Source organism: Brienomyrus brachyistius, chromosome 20, assembly GCF_023856365.1.
Source record: "Brienomyrus brachyistius isolate T26 chromosome 20, BBRACH_0.4, whole genome shotgun sequence".
Taxonomy (NCBI): Eukaryota; Metazoa; Chordata; class Actinopteri; order Osteoglossiformes; family Mormyridae; genus Brienomyrus; species Brienomyrus brachyistius.
In genome coordinates this window covers 16,070,678-16,089,624 of record NC_064552.1, presented here as the reverse complement: position 1 = coordinate 16,089,624, position 18,947 = coordinate 16,070,678, and the positions used below count along the sequence as shown (strand labels likewise).

The following is an 18,947-nucleotide window of genomic DNA, read 5'->3' as shown; positions in this document are numbered from 1 at the left end:
TAGCTGTACAGAGTAGAATTCATAGTTCCCAAATCCTAACACTATTGCCACAGCCCTTCTCCATTGATTTGAGTTTTCCATTGTGCAATGCAGGCCTTGATTTTCATGGAACATAATGAAGTCCATGTCAGAAAAAAAGTACTTCTTACTCACTCATTTTGATTTTAGGAAGCACTAATAGTAGAATCTTGAAACCCTCTCAGCTGTGGCAAGAAAGACCTGCAGATCCCTGGACATCGTTGCAGGATTCCTGTTGGTGATTTTACACTTTGTTTCAGGAATGGTCATGCACCTTCTTTGGGGACTGAAGGTTGGCCATCCATCCCTCCATCCGTCCATCCATCCATCCATCCATCCATCCATCCATCCATCCACCCATCCATCCACTTTTTGGATTTTCTTAGTATACAAAAGCAAGCAGAGTTATGAAAATATTCTAATTTGTTTAGATATTTCTAAATGAGACCAATACAAGGGATTACAATAGTCAAGGCCAATACAGATGGAAACATGTATTAGTGTTTCAGCTTCAGTAACATTGAGGAAGGGTGAGAAGGTGAGCAATGCTAAGGAGAAGGAAAATACAGAACCAGAGAGCTATTATGGAGCTGAAAGGTAGGAAACTGATCAAAGATAACACCTAAATTATGGACCACTGTTGAGGGCACTGGACCCTATTCACATGAACTTCAAGTCCGGCAGAAATGAATAAATTTGAACCAACTAGAAGAATTCTCTCATCTCCAAATACTGAATGACTTTGAAAACCAAAAAAATGAAAGTGTGCAACTGATAAAATGAGACTGAAACATCATCATTATCATCATCCAAGTCAATTCAAACAGGAGGAAATGCAAAGTTTTTACAGCAAGGAAAGGAATAGTCATACAGTATGACCTGAAGGCTTTTTATGCCTAACTGACAGGTACATCCTCAGCTCCTCTCTGTGCAATGGCTCTGTCATCAACCCCAGCAAATTTCCAAGCATGCTCTGCAGCTGCTAGCTATGTCTGCTCTAGGGGCTGAGAGTCATACAAGATGCAAACCTAACAGATACAAACCTGATTACTTAAGGGGCTCAAGGATTCACTCTGTTCTACTTCCAGCCATTAAGGACCCTGTTTATATTGGAAAGGTGATGCAAAGGTGATGCAAAGGAGATATAGCTTCTCGGGGGAATGACACTAGATTACAGTACTGTGCAAAAGTCTTAGGCAGGCAAAGAAAATGATGTTTAGATTATCCTCGTGTTGGTGTAAAACTATGATATTATGCCTGTCAAAGTGTGTCAGCTTAGCCATTTCAGAACCTCTTCTAAAATCATCCTAATATTTGCAGCAACCGTCCAGTGCAACCATGTATTTTTTTGACTTGGCCACTAGCACACCTCATTCAGCTAGTTAGTCTGTCACTGACTTTTTAAACCAATATATTTCATTATTTAATTGAGCTGTTGGTGAAATTTAACAAAATCGTGGAATGGCTGAGGTGCCCCTGAGGAGAAGTTTGGGAACTGAAGCGGTGTTCATCTAGTCATCCAACTATTATATCAGTAACTTTTCAGAAAACAGAAGAAATTATTGCTAGATTTTATTGTGTTTCTCTTAATTTGCACACGTTCTAATGTTAAATTGTGTTTTTTGTTCTAAGCCAAAGTACACTTGCTACCCAGATAAATAGCGTTAAACATTTCTTTGGACTGCATAAGACTTTTGCACAGTACTGTATATTTAGTCTTATTTACATTATTTAGCAGATGCTTTTGGCCAAAGCGATGTGCATACACACATAGAGGGGGCAGAACTGACACCCTAGCCTTCCCACTGCAGTACCATACACACACAACGGGGGCACGACTGACACCCCAGCCTTCCCACTGCAGTACCATACACACACAACGGGGGCAGGACTGACACCCCAGCCTTCCCACTGCAGTACCATACACACACAGCGGGGGCAGGACTGACACCCCAGCCTTCCCACTGCAGTACCATACACACACAACGGGGGCACGACTGACACCCCAGCCTTCCCACTGCAGTACCATACACACAGAGGGGGCACGACTGACACCCCAGCTTTCTCACTGCAGTACTATACACACACAGTGGGGGCAGGACTGACACCCCAGCCTTCCCACTGCAGTACCACACACACACAGCGGGGGCAGAACTGACTCCCCAGCCTTCCCACAGTGGGTCCTGAAGCTAAAGCAGCCGAGAACCACTGCTGTAAGAGGTGATTCTGGTAGCTACAGTGAGATGTGAAAAAGGAGCACATTGAAAGTGACTTTATGAGGCAGCTGAATGTCATATACGGTAATATTGTTTACAGATGTGAAATAATATATGATAATACTCATTAGTTTTACTATTGGGGTCTTATACTTTACATATATCTGTACAGCTGTCAGAGATCTTCAGTCCATGGTGTTCAGCCGCTGTGCCTCTGTCAGGGCTGTAGGAAACACGATATGTAAATCTGCGTGTGAACCCTAAGAAATCAGGAACAGATCCAGGCCCCTGCAAATAAACACAAAGAAACTCCAGATGTGGCTACGGTTAATTTCCTGTGGGTTTTTCCAGGAGAAATGTTGATTATTTCAATTGTAACATAAGTTCTTCCTTGTCTAAATTACATGTCCTTTAATTTGTTACCAGGGAAAATTCGTCCAAAATTGAGATGTCAGTGTCATGACAGGTTTCATTGTTTTTTTGCTCAAGTGATCAGAGCTGTATAAACAAAGGCCATGAACAAAAACATTCATAATATTGCTAGATCAGCTTTGTTTCACCTGAAGAATATGGAATATCTGAGCCAAGGGTATGAGATGCCATCCTCCCATGGTGTGGAATGACGGGCTCTGCCTTTGTAAGATTACTGTAAGGCTCTGTTTTCTGGGTGTAATTCTGGGTCCTTAAAGAGACTTCCGTTGGTACAGAGTAGTTCAGTCAGAGTAGCTACAAGGACCAAGAAATTTGATGATATTAGACCATCTCTGTCTTCGTTACATTTGCTTTCTGTTATATTTCATATTGATTTTAGGATACTATTACTAACCCTATACAGCCCTGAATAGCTTTTCCCCAGATTACAGTCATTTGCTTCCCCAACAAGGGGCCGGTTATCTCTTAGTAATCTGTTAGAGTGGGAAAAGCTGCACTGGCCGGCAGATGATTCTGCTACAGAGCTCCTCAGCTGTGGAACGTCTCCAGATAGTGTGCAGTTTAATCATTATTGTTTAAGTCCAGGATAAAGATATACTTGTTCAGGTCAGTGTACAGGGACACTGGTTCTAGGCAATCACTGCCCCCAGCTAGGATTACCGGCTGAGGCACAGCACTGGCTATTTAAATGTTAAAATGTTATTTTTACTGGTATAAATCAAGTTATTGCAACTTAGCCTTATACTATTAAAAGACAATTTGGCTTGCCATAGGCAATTGTAATACTGTATATGACTAATAAAACTGTTACACATATCTGCAACACTATTTTAGTAGACAAAATTCTACTGGAGATTATCATTATTACGAGTAGAAATTTAATTGTAGGTGTCTAGAATTCATACACTTACTGTTAAAAACTTTTTGCTAGCAAAAACTTTCTAATACTATTAGTACTAGTATAAAGTAGGATATCCATTAAGTCTCAAAGAAAGAGTAATGTTGTTTCAGTCTAAATATTTCTTGGAAGAAAATAAAGCATAAGTAGTTGAGAATATTCAGAAAAATATCACGCGGTATTCCCTTAGGATAAGAGGTTACAGGAAATAGAAGGAAGTTGGGGTACGTGTTGCTATAGATATAGTTAGGTCACGTGGAAGATTGTTGCATAGCAACAGTGTAGCCCAGGAACTGGACGCTGTTTGTAAGTCTTAGTGACAACTAATATAAAAAAATATTTTCCCAAAAATAACAGATTACGACATGCATTACGGAGCTGACATGTGCCTGCCTCGAAAGAAAAAAGTGATTCAGTCTTTTCGGTGAGCATTTCACGGGTTTTTTTTTTTTAAATAAAAATACTTTGTTGTAGAGAAGAAAGTAAAAACTTAGGAAAGTAATATGTCACTAGCCGTGTAGCCACGAGAAGTGATTAAGCTGCAAAGAGGGCATTTCCTCTCATTTCGTCAAATATAACTTAGTTTTGTCAGACAAAGAAAAACACCTGTCGAATCGCTGATTTTTTCATAATTTTTGTCCTGAAATTCACCATCTCTCTCCATCTATTTCAGTTCCAACACACACAGAATATTTGATGAAAAGGTACCAGATAGGCTGGACGCGAATAAGATTTATAACCATCATACGTACCAAAGAAGAACCTCGGAAGAAATAAATCAGCTGAAGACACACAATATCCCTCATCCGCGGAACGCGAAATACATACGAAGCAACGTGAGGTTCCTTAACGAGCCAATGGCGTACATAGACGTTCAGGTAACGTTCGCATTAAATTAACAGTAAATTGTAAATGCATATTAATATAAAATGTATAATTTTATTATATTATGAATACCATCCTTTAAATCTGAAATATATAGAATGCATTGCATTATTTCCTGGACATTTGTGACCCTCCAGCACAAAACCGTACGGAAGTCGCATGGCCGTATTTTTAGATATTTTTTGAGGATTTCTTGTGTTCTTTCATTTGATACCATAATCCTAATTTCTAATTTTAACCCAAGTGTACAGTTTTGTGCTGGAGGGTCACATTTTATTATGCGATGCCTATATGGGTATATTTTATAATGTGAATGCATCATTCATATTAAAAATGCTGGATTTTTTTTTATTATTGAAAGACTTTTTTAAACGACTGTAAACTGCAGTCAGCCCTGCAAGCAGTCTTCCAAATCTGAAGGTGGGTACACCTATTATTGGTCTGGTCGCTCTGATGGTTACTGTGGTGGGTCAGCTCCTCCTGATGGTGCTCGATGTCACTTTCAACAAGTGTATTATGAGACTCGGGCTTAGTGTATTCTCCAACTGTGGTGAGTGATGAGAGAGACTGGTGTCATGCCTCTGGACATGAGTGACTTCAGTGTGACCAATGGCATTGACAGGGCTGGCTATGAGGATCGTGTCGGTCCCCACGGGTCTGGCAACTATGGTGAAAGTGGCTCCATCTGCCTTCACTTTAAAAAAGGTCAGGGGTTATGGGTCAGTGGACCCTGTTCCCAGCGTCCTGAGCTGAATTGTTGGACTTGATACCCCAGTACTGGTGGTGCAGTGAAGGAGATCGATCACATCCATGTGGGCTGATGCTAGATGCTCCTATACACTGCATGGACTACAGAAGTGCCAAATTTGTGAATTCTTCAATTCGCTCACCCACCCGACGCCACACGCGCTGTCTGCCGTCTGCCCTGAACAGTGAAAACCGGGACTCATCCGTGTTGCAGCAGCTGTCTGGGTGGCTGGTCTCAGACGATCATGAACATGCTGGATGTGGAGGTCCTGGGCTGGTGTGGTTACACGTGGTCAGTGGTTGTGCGGCCGGTTGGATATACTGCCAAATTCTCTGAAATGCCTTTGAAGACGGCTTATGGTAGAGAAATAAACATTCATTTCACAGGCAACAGCTCTGGTAGACATTCCTGCAGTCAGCATGCCAATTGCACGCTCCCTGAATTGTTGCGACATTGTGCTGTGTGATCAAGCTGCACATTTCAGAGTGGCCTTTTATTGTGGGCAGTCTATGGCACACCTGTGCAATATTCATGCTGTCTAATCAGCACCTTGATACAGTATGCCACACCTGTGAAGTGGGATGGATTATCTCGGCAAAGGAGAAATGCTCACTAACACAGATTTAGACAGATTTGTGAAGAATATTTGAGAGTAATGGGTCTTTGTTTCAGATCTTTGAGTTCAGCTCATGCAAAATGGGAGCAAAACCGAAAATGTTGCGTTTATATTTTTGTTCAGTGTATATGTAAATGCATGTGCATGTGTCTGCAGACTTGTTTCGAATTGAAAATCTCACTCCAGCCAGCGGACTAAAATTGGCAACCCTGACTTCTAGAACCTACCTGACATGTTACCTTGTTCCCTTTTCTGTTTATAGTATTAAATATGTGAATCATGATTAGGGGTCCAAACAGCGTAGTTGCTGGTTCTCTATTGTTTTGTCCTGACTATTATGTTTAAATCTATACAGCAGTAGAATTATATATCATTTACACCTTTGAGCTTAGCAGTTTAATGGGTGGGCCAAGGAAGCCGAGCTGAATGTGAAATCCACGGCACCGTACAGCAGAAACAGCACTCAGAGAAGTGACTTCCAAGCCTGCCCTGGAACCCTTGCAGCCTGCACCAGATATGGAATGAATCCCAATAAGTATCCGGCGTCTGGCATTGGTAAGGAATAATCTACTATTGCCAAATATGAGATGCTGAATAGATTTTCTAACAAACCTTGGCGTTCATATCCGGCTATAGAGTTCTTACCTTTTCTTCCATTATTGGTAAATCCTAATCTGGAAATGTCAGATTTAAAATATTCCATACATAATCAGTTCATTTAGGTTTTGAAACAATCCATAAGATCTCTGGTACAATTTTCAGAAGTATTTTAATACATAAATATGATGTTTGCCCATATTCAGTGTCATGGATCCGGGTGAGTTTTGAGCAGGGACGAGGCATCATGCAGGCGGAACAGAAAATGTGGATGATCCACTTGCAGCTCGTTGGGCAAACAGGGTTTATTAACTGAACTAGAAAAAAAACCACACGGGGTCAAAAGTAAATGGGAAAAACAAAGACTAATTAGCAAGGGGCAGGTAAGCAGGCAGGTAACAAAGTACACAGCATAAGATATAAAACAAACATCAATGACACCAGCCAGAACAGAACAGGTTCAGGAACTTAAACACAAAACTAAACCGGGTAACGACACATCAGGAGTGAGAGACAATTAACCAATCCGGAAAGGGGCAGAGGAACGAGCAATCAGGTAAACACAGAAGGCCAGGTACAAGAACAGGCAACAGCTGAAACTAATAATTAAACTCAGGGAACTCAAAATTCAGTACCTTCAAACTCGTCTGAAGTTTGCAACTGCTCACACAGACAAGCCGAATGCCTTCTGGAGAAAAGTTTTATATTCAAATGAAACAAGGATTGAGCTATTTGGCCACAATGACAAGAGGTATGTGTGGAGGAGTGAAGGTGAGGCTTTCAAACCGAATAACACTTTACAAACACCAAACATGGTGGCGGCAGCATCATGTTCTGGGGCTGTTTTGCTGCCAATGGTACTGGTGCATTACACAAAGTGGATGGAATAATGAAGAAGGAGGACTACCTCCAACTTCTTCAACTTCACCTCAAATCAAAAACTAGGCGGTTGAAACTTTTAGGTGTTCCAACAGGACAATGATCCCAAACACACATCATCCATGGATGGATAAAACAGACCAACATTAAGTTTCTGGTCTTTCCAAAGCCCCGACCTCAACCCTACTGAAAATTTGTGGACTATGCTTAAAAGCCGGGTAGCAGCAAACCCAAGAAAGATTGCTGCAGTGAAAGACTGACTGTCACTGCAAAGTGTCGCAGAGCTCCTCAGTTTTGTGGATCTCGCTTCATACTACCAGAGGTTTGTCGAATTCACCATCACTAACCAAGCCACTACACAGATTAGTTGAAAAGGGGTGACTCTTCGAGTGGTCCGGAGCCTACGCCACCACCTTCAACTTACTACAGTCACCATTCTTGGAGGCCCTTGTGCTGGCATATCCTGATCAGGCGCTCCCCTTCATCCTCAGCACCGACACCAGCAACAAAGGGTTTGGCGCAGTGCTGTTGCACCTGGGGCCTCTAGGAAGAAAGGGTTGTGGTGTATGTCAGCTGGACACTCTGCCGCTCTGAACAGAATTACTGATTGCGTGACCTGCCGTGAGCTACTCGCAGTTGTACAAGCTTTTTTGTTGCTTCTGCTTGTATCGCTGTGGACATCTCATCCGGCTGTGCACTGACCGACCCTGTGTCCCTCATTTAGTTGCTAAGCTTCTGCACCCCTAAGGAACAGCTGGCATGCTGGCTGTTGGAGCTCCAGATGTACTAATTCAAGATCCAGCACCAGCGGGGCAAGTTACCTGGCAATGCTGATGTCCACTCTTTTCACCTTTGTGAGACCAATAACTACCGTTATTCCTGCCACACTGAGGAGTGTAACCACAGCATAACAGGAGATGGACACTATGGAGGAGTAAAGATGCAGGGGTAGCTTTGGAGCCGCTTGTTTTGGTCCAGCTGCTGTCAGGACACCCTGCTGTTTGTCCAGTGCTGCGCCATGTGCACCAGCCAGAAGAGACCAAGCTGCCTGCCCAGAGTGCCGCAGCAGATGTATCAGGTGGGGGTGCCCATGAAGAGGGTCAGGGTGGACATGATGGTCCCTCTTCCCTGTGGCAGTGCTGGGAAATGGTACGGCCTTGTGGCCATGGATTACTTTATTAAATGGCCGGATTCATATGTAGTTCTCAACCAGAACGTCGGGACCACAATTGAAAAGCTTGTCAAAGAGTTCTTCTGCTGTTTCAGTGTGCCAGAGGAACTACATAACGACCTTTTTGGCAAGGTCTTCAAGTGGCTGGGCATTGTGAAGGCCAGCACCACCTCACTTTACCTGCAATATAATAGGCTGGGGGAGCAGTTTAATCGCACACTCATCATGCAGCTCACCATCCTGGTCGCCCACCACCAGCACATCTGGGACTGCCACCTGCCCCTGGTCCTGAAGGCATAGTGGACAGCAGTGCAGCAGAGCACATGGTGCATGCTGGCTGTGCTGATGTCCAGGCAGGAGCTGCACATGCTGGTGGACTTGGTGTTTGGGCCACCCCCAAGAACCATTGGTGATGCAGGAGCCAGGTATGGAGCACCTGTAGTGCCTCCGGGAATATGTGAGAGGTGTGCACTATGTACCCCGACACCACCAAGGTGCAGCGACTACCCAGCAGAAGCATGCCTACAATGCATGCAGCCATTGGCAGGACTTTAACATCAGCAACCTGCTTTGAGTGTACTGTTCCATTCATAAGATGGGGTGGTCACCCTAAGAGGACAGTCATTAGAGGTGGAGTGGTGGAGATCCTCAAGTGCTTTTCCGATGTTATTTATTGTCTGCGGCTGCCCGAGCAACGAAAGACTGTGGTTCTGCCCAGGAATCGCCTGGCGCTGGGAAAAGAATGCTCCAGGAATGTTCCCGGTAGGCCGGGAACATTGGAGACTGTGGTAACACCGTCCTCTGCAGCACTTGTGATGGACTTGGAGGTGACTGGGGATGGCTGATACCTCAGGTGGGGGAAATGTGAAGTTTCAAGAGACTGATTATTGCACCGATCACGGATATTATTGTGTTAATTAGTGTGTGCAGTCGTATATTTTGTGTTGTAAACAATATTATTTTACCATTTTACCATTTTAAAGCATTTGACCATGCCCCTGTCAAATCCAGAGCAGTCACCTTCTCTCGCTCAACACATTTACATTTACAGTACTTGGCAGACGCCCTTAGCCAGGGCGACTTACATAAGTGCTTTGAGACTCTGCAATGAATTTTTCCGATACTAGCTCAATAAGGCTATAAATACCATCTGTCTGAATACTCTGTTGAGAAAGTGCAGATTTTTATTTTTTTAATACACACACACACACACACACACACACACACACAAGGAAAAGAGCTGAGTAAGAATACAGAAATCAGAAATACTACTTCAGGTATTTCTGAAAAAGGAATGTTTTCAGTTGTCGCTTGAAGAGGAATCAGCTTTTCGGACATCAAGGGGGAGTACATTCCACCAACTCACCCTGCATGGTTTACGAATGAGCTACAAAAAATTAAGGCTGGTGGGCGTGCCCTTGAGCGACGTTACAATGCTACTGGTCTCACTGTTCACAAGCTAGCCTATAGGGAACATCGTAAGGCAAATCAAATCAAATCAAATAAGGCATACTCAAAGTCCCTCAGAGAGGCACAGTCTCAGTTTTATTCAAATGTCATTAAAAACAGCCAGGGAAATTCTAAGCAGCTATTCTCCACTATAAATCAACTTCTCCAACCAGAAACTTCTATACCTATTGAAAATGCAGAAGAGCACTGTAATGATTGTATAACCTTCTTCAAAGCAAAAATCAACTCAATTTGCTCTGCCTTCCCAGGACCCCCAGATCTATCTGGTCTGTCCATCTATCCACGGTGTAAGATTGCCCAGCCTCTTGACTGCTTCCTAGAAGTCTCTCAACAACAGGTTGAAGAAATTATTAGGACGATGAAACCCTCCACCTGTGCTCTGGATCCCTTTCCTACTGCCTTAGTGAAAGCGAATATATCTGCCATCACTCCTTTGATCACCACAGTCATTAACCAGTCCTTCCAGGCTGGCTATATTCCATCTGCTGTAAAAACCAATATAATCCGACCACTTCTCAAAAAACCCACTCTTGATCCAGAAGTTTTTGCCAATTATAGGCCTATCTCCAACCTTCCATTCCTCTCTAAAGTACCGGAGAATGTAGCTGCTATCTATATTCAGGATCACCTCAAAAACAACAACCTATTTGAAAATTTCTGTCTGCTTTTCACTCTGCCCATAGCACAGAAACAGAGTTGATTAGAGTCACAAATGACTTGCTGATGGCAGCTGATTCTGGCTCACCTTCTCTGCTCGTCTGTCTTGATTTGTTTGCTGCGTTCAACACTATTGACCATGATATACTCCTCAATCGGTTACATCACACCATTGACCTAACTGGCACTGCCTGGTCTTGGTTTCAGTCTTATCTTACAAACAGAACAGAGTACATTTCCCTTGGAAAAGCAAGGTCCCGGACACACACTGTGACCTGTGGAGTCCCCCAGGGGTCAGTTCTCGGCCCCATCCTTTTCACTTTATACAGGTACATGCTCCCTCTTGGCCAAATCATTAGTCGCTATGGAATTTCATTTCACGGTTATACTGATGACACACAGCCTTACATAACAACTGATAAATACTCCTGCATCATCATAATCACCTTCACCATCAATACCATCAATACTCAGCATCTGTCTTGAGGAGATCAGATTGTGGGTGAAACAAATTTTTCTCCAGTTAAACTGCTCTAAAACTGAAACGATCATGATGGTTACTCTTTATCAGTTAAAGTCGGCCTCCAAACCCAGCATTACAGTCTCCGGTCACGACATTACCCTCGCCTCATCAGCCATCAACCTTGGTGTAAGATTTGATCTTCAGCTCACGCTTGAAGCATGTCTGCAAGACTTCATTTTTCCACCTCAGAAATATTGCAAAACTCCGTCTTACTCTCACCTTGCCAGATGCTGAAAAACTGGTTTACGCCTTTATCTCCTCCAGACTCGACTACTGCAATGCACTTTTCATTGGAATGCCCAACAAAAAGACTCCAATATATACAAAACAATGCAGCAAGGATTTTGATGAGAGTTCGAAAATATGAACATATTACACGCATTCTTCAGTCACTTCACTGGCTTCCCATTTTTGCAAGGATCGAATACAAGGTTTCCCTTATCACTCATCAATGCATCTATGGAAATGTCTCCCTTTATCTAAAAGAACTACTTACTCCTCTAACCTTAACACGGTCTCTACGATCTACAAATACAAATCATCTCCTACTTCCCAGGACCAAACTCAGCACCATGGGTGGTCGGGCCTTCTGTGCTGCCAACCCTCACCTATGGAACACCCTCCCAGACCATTCGAGGGCACCACCGACTATTGAAAATTTCAAAAAAGGACATTTCTTTCAACAGAACTTATGGATTTTAATTAATTTTGCAGCCTGCAGGTTTCTTATTTATTAATCTACTTGCTTGTTTTCATAGGTGTTTATTCGCTTTTTTAGGATGACTTACTTTTGTGGCACTTTGAGATTTATTTGAAACGTAAAGTGCGTTACAAATAAAATCTGTTATTATTATTATTATTATTATTACCATTGTTAGTGCCCACCCCGAGTGTGAGTGTCATGTGATAGCTCTATTCCCTGTGTGCTCTGCTGCTAGTTATCTCTGGCACTGTGGTGGTAATAAACATGGGACTTGTGTTCCGTTTCATAAAGAACTGCACTGATCTGGTTATATCTTATATTATATATATCTGGTTATATATCTGGCTGAATGCAGTCCCTCCATAAACCGGCAGACCTAACTGTTAGCAGCAAATTATGCTAACGGCTAGCACCAACAGATCACTATTGTAGCTACAAATGCAGGGCTCTCAAGTCTCACGCATTGATTGTGAGACACGTGCATTTCAACCAGTTCACATGTTCACATGCCACACCTTGTGTTCCTCATGCTGAGAAGTAAGGGATAACGCCCACCAAGATGTTATATAGAATTATTGGACGATGTGCAGGCATGTGAACGGAGTTTTCCGTGCACTTCATAACTGTCCCAAGTTATGCAGCATTAATAGCCACCTACCAGCCTATCATGAAATAGCATTTGTTGTTTCTGGGTAAAATAATTAAAATAAGTTACATGTGATCCCACTGCGAGCACGTTATTACATGGATACGCAGACAAGGCGGAGAAGATAAGAGCGATATCCAATGACAGCTGTAGGCAGGGCTCTCAGGTCTCACGCACTGACGCCCCTCGTGTAATCTCACTCCAAAGTTTTGATGAAACTTGAGATATTGCCATATTTGAGAAATATTGCCATATTTTTTATATATTTTGACAATGTACATTTTAGATTGCTGTGTGAAATAGAAATGTGCAAAAAAACTGTTCTGAGTAATTTTATCTGCACATTTTAATACAGCATTTTAAGAAATGGCTTTAGCTGACCTTATTTTAACCTGACCACAACCAATTTTCTATATTCAAAGAGACTAAATAAATGTTATAAAATGATAGCATTATGAATGTTCATCATGTGTCATCTATGTGTCCACTTTTACATTTTAAACTTTTCAGTAAATGGTAATGCAATGAACTGGAGTGGATTACATTTTAGAAATCTTTTGTTTTGATTGAATTTGTGCAATAAAATTTTGGTTTTCTTAACATGAAAAGCACCATTGGTTTACTCAAAGACCAAGTTGGCAGATGTTCCTTATGTCCAGCTGACAAACGTCGGGGTCACCAGTGTGGAAACTGGAATAAAAAATCGGGCAATTTCTCACTAGCAGTGACGCACGTCACTCTCATTTATTAACTCGTGACAATTGCACACATATAGCAAAGAACGGAATAATCTTACAGTACCAGAACAATCCCATCACGTGAAGATGAGCACTAATTCCAAATAGGTCAATCACAACCTGTGTTAAGGTATACTGTAGATAGCCAATTACAGATTAGATATCAAGCATTCATGAACAGCATAGACTTGGTAGTATGGTGAATTATGCTCAGTAAACCGAACCTTAAACTGTCATGCAAAGTCGCTACACTGTGTTTTATGCTTCATAAGTACAGCATATCTGTTTATGTTCTTATTATGAATTTAAACCAAAAATACCTTGGCACTGTGTTAGTGTTTTCATCTGTTTTATTGGTTTTACACAGTTCCAACAGTTAGTCCTACAAGTACCCAGAAACCACTGCTGGAGAAGATATGTTTCATTCATCAGTTTGATTCAAGGAAACCACAGGACCAAGCATATGAAGGAAAGGTAAAGATCTTCATTAGTAAGGCCCATGACCTCTAACATTTATGGCTAAACTGTGTCTGACTCGGCTGCTAGCATTGTGCCAGTAGCATGTCATGAGATTCATATACTGTAAAGCCTTTTTTTCATTTCCTATCATTAATGTGGGGAAAGGCTACTCTGATTGCATCATACATCTTCCTGATGGGTTTGGCTCAGCTTTACAAAGGAATATGAAGTGTTATGGCACTGTTTCTGAGATCTGTGTACATCTGTGAATGCAATGCATCTTCATTATTTTATTCAAACGCAGTGTAACATTGCCAAATAATGACAAGTTAAAATTACAGCTCTGTTTATAAAAGGAGATTTGAGTATAGCTCTTTCAGATTTAGATTTCTTTAATAAGACATTGCAGACTTCAGTTAATCATGCACTGACTTGGACACACCATCAGTGTTGCTTCCCGGACTTATTGGGTATTTCGGATCGTACAACAGACCCCCTCTCCCAGGCGACCCCACTGAGGTTGATCAAGCCTCGGGCTGTGTCAAAGTGGCTTTTTGTGGTCCCCACACTTCATGCCTTTTCAGCCAGATCCATCTTGGTGCTCTCTCTGCAACCTCCACGCTGTTTTTGAGAGTGTTCTCTTGCACTATTGATGCCCAGTATTCTGTAGGCCTTGCTGGGGGAATGGCCTGCAAAGTCCTTCCCCCTTCCACTGGCGTACACTTGGTGCTCCACCCATTCCTCAGGAGGCCTCCAGCGGTTCCAGGGACTTTCCCCTCTGCCTCTCCTGCACCTCTTCCATCTGCTCCTCCGAAGGCACAGTTAGCTCCATGAGGATGAGCTATTTTGTAGCCTCAGAGACCATGATGATTTCAAGTCTCAGAGTGCACTGGATGATGTGTGCTGGAATTTTCAGCTGCCTATCCGGGTCAACTGTCATTACCCAGTCTCGTGCTGTGTAGAGCAAGCCAACAGAATGGTTCTTGGTTCTTTTCATGGGCTGCTCTCCCTCCTTGACAAATGCAATCATCCTGGCTGTAGCACTGATATCTCTATTGTTGCTGATCCCCTTGCTGATTGCATGGTCTTGAGGTCTTGGTCATCTCTCCAGAGATAATGTCCCTCTTCCAGTGTTCTGGAGCAACTGAAAAAAATATAAAAGTCATGAAATCATTTTGGGTATTTACTATAATTACAGTGAGGGGTATTCTGGCTGACAGCAATTATTTCCATCCATCCATTTTCCAAACCGCTTATCCTACTGGGTTGTGGGGGGTCCGGAGCCTATCCCGGAAGCAATGGGCACGAGGCAGGGAACAACCCAGGATGGGGGGCCAGCCCATCGCAGGGCACACTCACACACCAGTCACTCACACATGCACTCCTACGGGCAATTTAACATGTCCAGTTAGCCTCAGCATGTTTTTGGACTGTGGGGGGAAACCAGAGTACCTGGAGGAAACCCCACAACGACATGGGGAGAACATGCAAACTCCACACATATGTGACCCAGGCGGAGACTCGAACCAGAGGTCCCAGAGGTGTGAAGTAACAATGCTAACCACTGCACCACCATGCCACCCGCAGCAATTATTTATTTGCTTATTTTTATTTAGACCATTCAGTGAACAGAAAATAAACTTGCATGTTGCTGGTGTGTGCCCATTGCTTCCGGGATAGGCTCCGGACCCCCCACGACCCAGTAGGATAAGCGGTTTGGAAAATGGATGGATGGATGGATGTTGCTGCTGTCTGTCATAGAAATCTGCTGTTAGCAGAAATGATGGCAAAGGCCATACTTTATGAAATTCAGTAGATGGGAAATTAGAGTGATTTTGTTAGATGGCTGATTATACTGCCATTAAGTATTATAGTAACAGCCTTATTAATGTTTTTTTCTTTACTTAACCTTCCATTTTGAGGTTAGCCAACTATCTAAGACCAAATTAATTAAGTTTATTTGGTAAGTGATACCTAATCTGGTCATATCACCTCAATTTGTCATGCAAACTTGTAATCCACTTTTAACCTGTAACTATCTATGTTAAAGTCAAGGTCTAAAAACCGAACTGCTTAATTGTACGGAAAACATAATTGTATACATATCTTCCATCTTACTAATGTCATCTATATAATCTAAGTCATATCATCTCTGTAATATGTAGGCTTTTAATATGGATGGGTGATTTGTTGCATACTTTGGTGTTTTTGAATGGATACTGTTTAAAAAGTGTTCATTTTGATTGTTTTCTCCTGTCTGAGCCTTCATTGCATGGATCACTATGGGCCTGGCCTCCAACTAATAAAATACGTCAGCTGCAGTTGTAACTCCCAGTCATTCTGTGCATTTCGATGAATTATTTTATGTTTGTTTCCCTTTCTAGCATCATGGGACTTTTGTATGGAGTGAGTTTACAGCTCTTGGCAGAAACAACACATTCCTGGACTCAAGCTCACAACCAGGGCAGCATAAAACACGAAGAGGAAATGGAATGACCTCACTCCAGCTGGAGTCACACCCAGCCCAAAATATGTCACTAGCAGCGGGATCAAAAACAGGCATGAAGGCAGCTGGGGCAAGCGCCTATCCCCAGAACAATCTACTGGCAGCTGGGAGAGACAGCCCTCCCCACAAAGGGGAGGGGCTCCATCTACATTTGTCGTTCGGTTCTGAGCCGCAAAAATTCCAGGATAGTAACTGCATGGTGCAGCCCTCTGCGAGCAGGATGACCTAGTGCTGCTTTGGCAGCAAACCTGACCCAGTACAGATAATAATCCCTATGTGCAGCCACCAGCACAAGAACCAGCTAGAGCTGGAATCTGACAGTCGCGCATGTCAGACAATTATTAAATAATTGAATTATTTATCATGCATACAGATTATATTATTATATTTTAAGAAATTAGTTTTATTGTTCTTAAATAATCATGGATAGTGTGGTAACATTTCTGCAAAGCTGGCTTTAGCTGACCCTTTTGATGTCTCTGTCTTTCTGATTGTGATTGTGACTTTAATTAGACCACACTGTTTCACTCATAGTTGCAACAACCCTGTTTCCTCAGTTGTTTTGCTTTTAAGCACTACACCAGATGAGCCCAGGAACATAAGGAACCATGTAACAATCCAGTGCTAACATTGCATGCCACGGAATTAAATTGATCTCTTCCTTTGTATGTGTCATGCCCGGCTCGTCCGATCCTCGTGTGTGCCACGCCCCCTGATTATCCACGTGTGCTTCCCTTATCTTGCCCAGCTGTGTCCTATTATTTTCGCCCAGTCTTGTCTATTTGAGTCCACGTCTTGCCCTGGTTTTTGTCCATCATTGATGTTAGGTATTGTTAGTGATGTCCTGTTCCACCCTTAGCCTTCCTCCCCCTAATAACCCCCCAGTTTTCCCCGCTTTTTGCCTCCCTGCTTCATCCTTCCCTGCCTCCTTCCTGCCCGCCTGCTCGTCCGCTACCCGCGACCTTGACAGTATACATTGTATACTTGTCTAATTGTGGTAAATTTAATAATCAATAAGCTTTACTTACTCTGACAGACAATGGTACCATTTGCAGAAAGTGGTTTATTCTCAGAAAACAAATTATTGACATTAAAATTTATATAGCTTTGAGGGATTCTGTTATAAAATTCTTCTAAAACAGCAGTGATGGCCAGAGGTGAGAGAAATGAGTTTGTTCATTCAAAATCTTGGTTTTAAGATCCTTCCACTATAAATGTAGATTGAACTTTACACAACTGCAATGAAAAATGCTATAATATGCATACCACAATATGTCTTAAGTGTTTAATTCATATTTTGTCATTTGATAACAATCACATATTTTGTCACTTTTTTTGTTACAAAAAGAATGCACATTAATAATCATTGTAATAATCATTGTACAAATGTGTACATCATATATGCAGGGCAGTGTGGCTCAGTGGGTTTGGAAAGTCAGGAGTTCAAATCCAGTCCTTGGCAAAATAGTCACAACTCTGCTGGGCCATTGAAGAAGGTCCTCGACCCCAAACAAAACTCCAGAGGTACTGTTTGGACATCTGACCCTGTACTCAGATCCCAGATCTCACTTTTGTATGTATTTAAAAAGCAGAGCAAGATGGGATTTCCAAATAAAAACACACTGCAATGTAGAGGTACAAATGACAAATAAAGCTTCGTTAAATTAAACAAAACAGTCTTATTCTTGGGGTGGTGCTGTGCATGGCACAGGCTTGCTGCTGTGCCCCAGACTGGCACCATACTGAAGAAATTACTTGTTACGTTATCTTTCATCTTCCTATCACTGATATTGTTCTGGTTATGCAATTCGCCTTGGAGGCAGTGTGTGCCTCAGCAGGCTACATCTCTGTCTGTGATTGGAAGGTTGCTGGTTTAAGCCTGGTCGCAGTGGAATCATCATGGCTATGGGCCTTTAAGCAAGACCCTAAACGTCGAGCTCCATGGTGACTGCTTTTCACTGCCAAACTTGTCCTCACCTGCATGTTTGTCAGGAAGAGCAAGATAGGCAACAAAGAAATTTTCACATGAGGGATCAATAAAGAGAGGTATTTATATTGTGTTGCTGATGCTATACCAAATTTTAAAGGGAAAGATCATCGGAAATACATTATTATTATTCATCCTAAACTATGTGATCCGATATGCATGCATTTTGTAATTGAACATCCTAAATATTGTTCATCCTAAAGTATGTGGTGCGATACGCATCCGCTTTCTAATTGATGGTGCTGCTTAGAGTTACAGAAAGGCTGCAGTCTTGCCAGACACTGTAGAGCACAAGGCTGATGTTCACTCTGGATGGGATGCCAGGTCACTGCAGGGCAAACCAGCACTGTTCATTTTCAAACACCAGTGCATCTGACTGCATATTTTTGGACCTTGCATAGAAAGCCAGCTGCCTGCAAATTTCCCACACATACATGTAGGGCAGGATCGAATCAGCCTCATGGGCTGGAAGTAGAGGCAATGCCATGATATTACTGAAAATTGCTTACATTTATATAAATATACAAAAATATACTAAACAGATCTGCACGTCTTTCAACTTCCCTGATTGTGGTGATCTTGTCAGCAGCTGAGACCATCAATAAGACATATCATTAAATGCCTTCTCAGTGACAACCAAAAACAAAACGTATTCTTAAAATCATTTTGAAAAACAGCAGATCCATTTGCTAAGGTCAAATATTCCATGTTCCTGTTCAAGGTCACTTGAGCAATATACTGTACGTATAATATTCAGCTACATAAATAATTGCTTTGGACAACAATTAGATCTTTTGAG

The 18,947-nt window shown here is 42.3% G+C and overlaps 1 protein-coding gene across 6 annotated transcripts; it reads left to right on the top strand.

Annotated features, from left to right (window-relative positions):
- Nucleotides 1–3,705: 3,705 nt before the first annotated feature.
- LOC125715441 (uncharacterized protein C2orf73 homolog) lies at nt 3,706–17,817 on the top strand. 6 transcript variants are annotated; one of them, XM_048986953.1, is made up of 5 exons: nt 3,708–3,988; nt 4,238–4,442; nt 6,206–6,368; nt 13,564–13,670; nt 14,326–15,280. In XM_048986953.1, exons 1-5 carry the CDS (start codon nt 3,930–3,932, stop codon nt 14,479–14,481), a joined length of 690 nt encoding a protein of 229 aa, XP_048842910.1. In that variant the 5' UTR covers nt 3,708–3,929; the 3' UTR covers nt 14,482–15,280. The 6 variants fall into 6 exon arrangements, 4 of the variants coding, with proteins under 4 accessions (XP_048842911.1, XP_048842910.1, XP_048842909.1 ...); XM_048986952.1 differs by having other exon boundaries at nt 14,316–15,280; XM_048986951.1 differs by lacking the exon at nt 14,326–15,280 and adding an exon at nt 16,040–17,817 and having other exon boundaries at nt 3,737–3,988.
- Nucleotides 17,818–18,947: the final 1,130 nt, after the last annotated feature.

Bases quoted from the DNA above. Each gene is read 5' to 3' on its own strand.
- LOC125715441 (XM_048986951.1), top strand. From the start codon at position 3,930: ATGCATTACGGAGCTGACATGTGCCTGCCTCGAAAGAAAAAAGTGATT. The intron at 6,369-13,563 runs GTAAGGAATAAT...GGTTTTACACAG, and splicing joins GTATCCGGCGTCTGGCATTG to TTCCAACAGTTAGTCCTACA. The intron at 13,671-16,039 runs GTAAAGATCTTC...TTCCCTTTCTAG, and splicing joins ACCAAGCATATGAAGGAAAG to CATCATGGGACTTTTGTATG.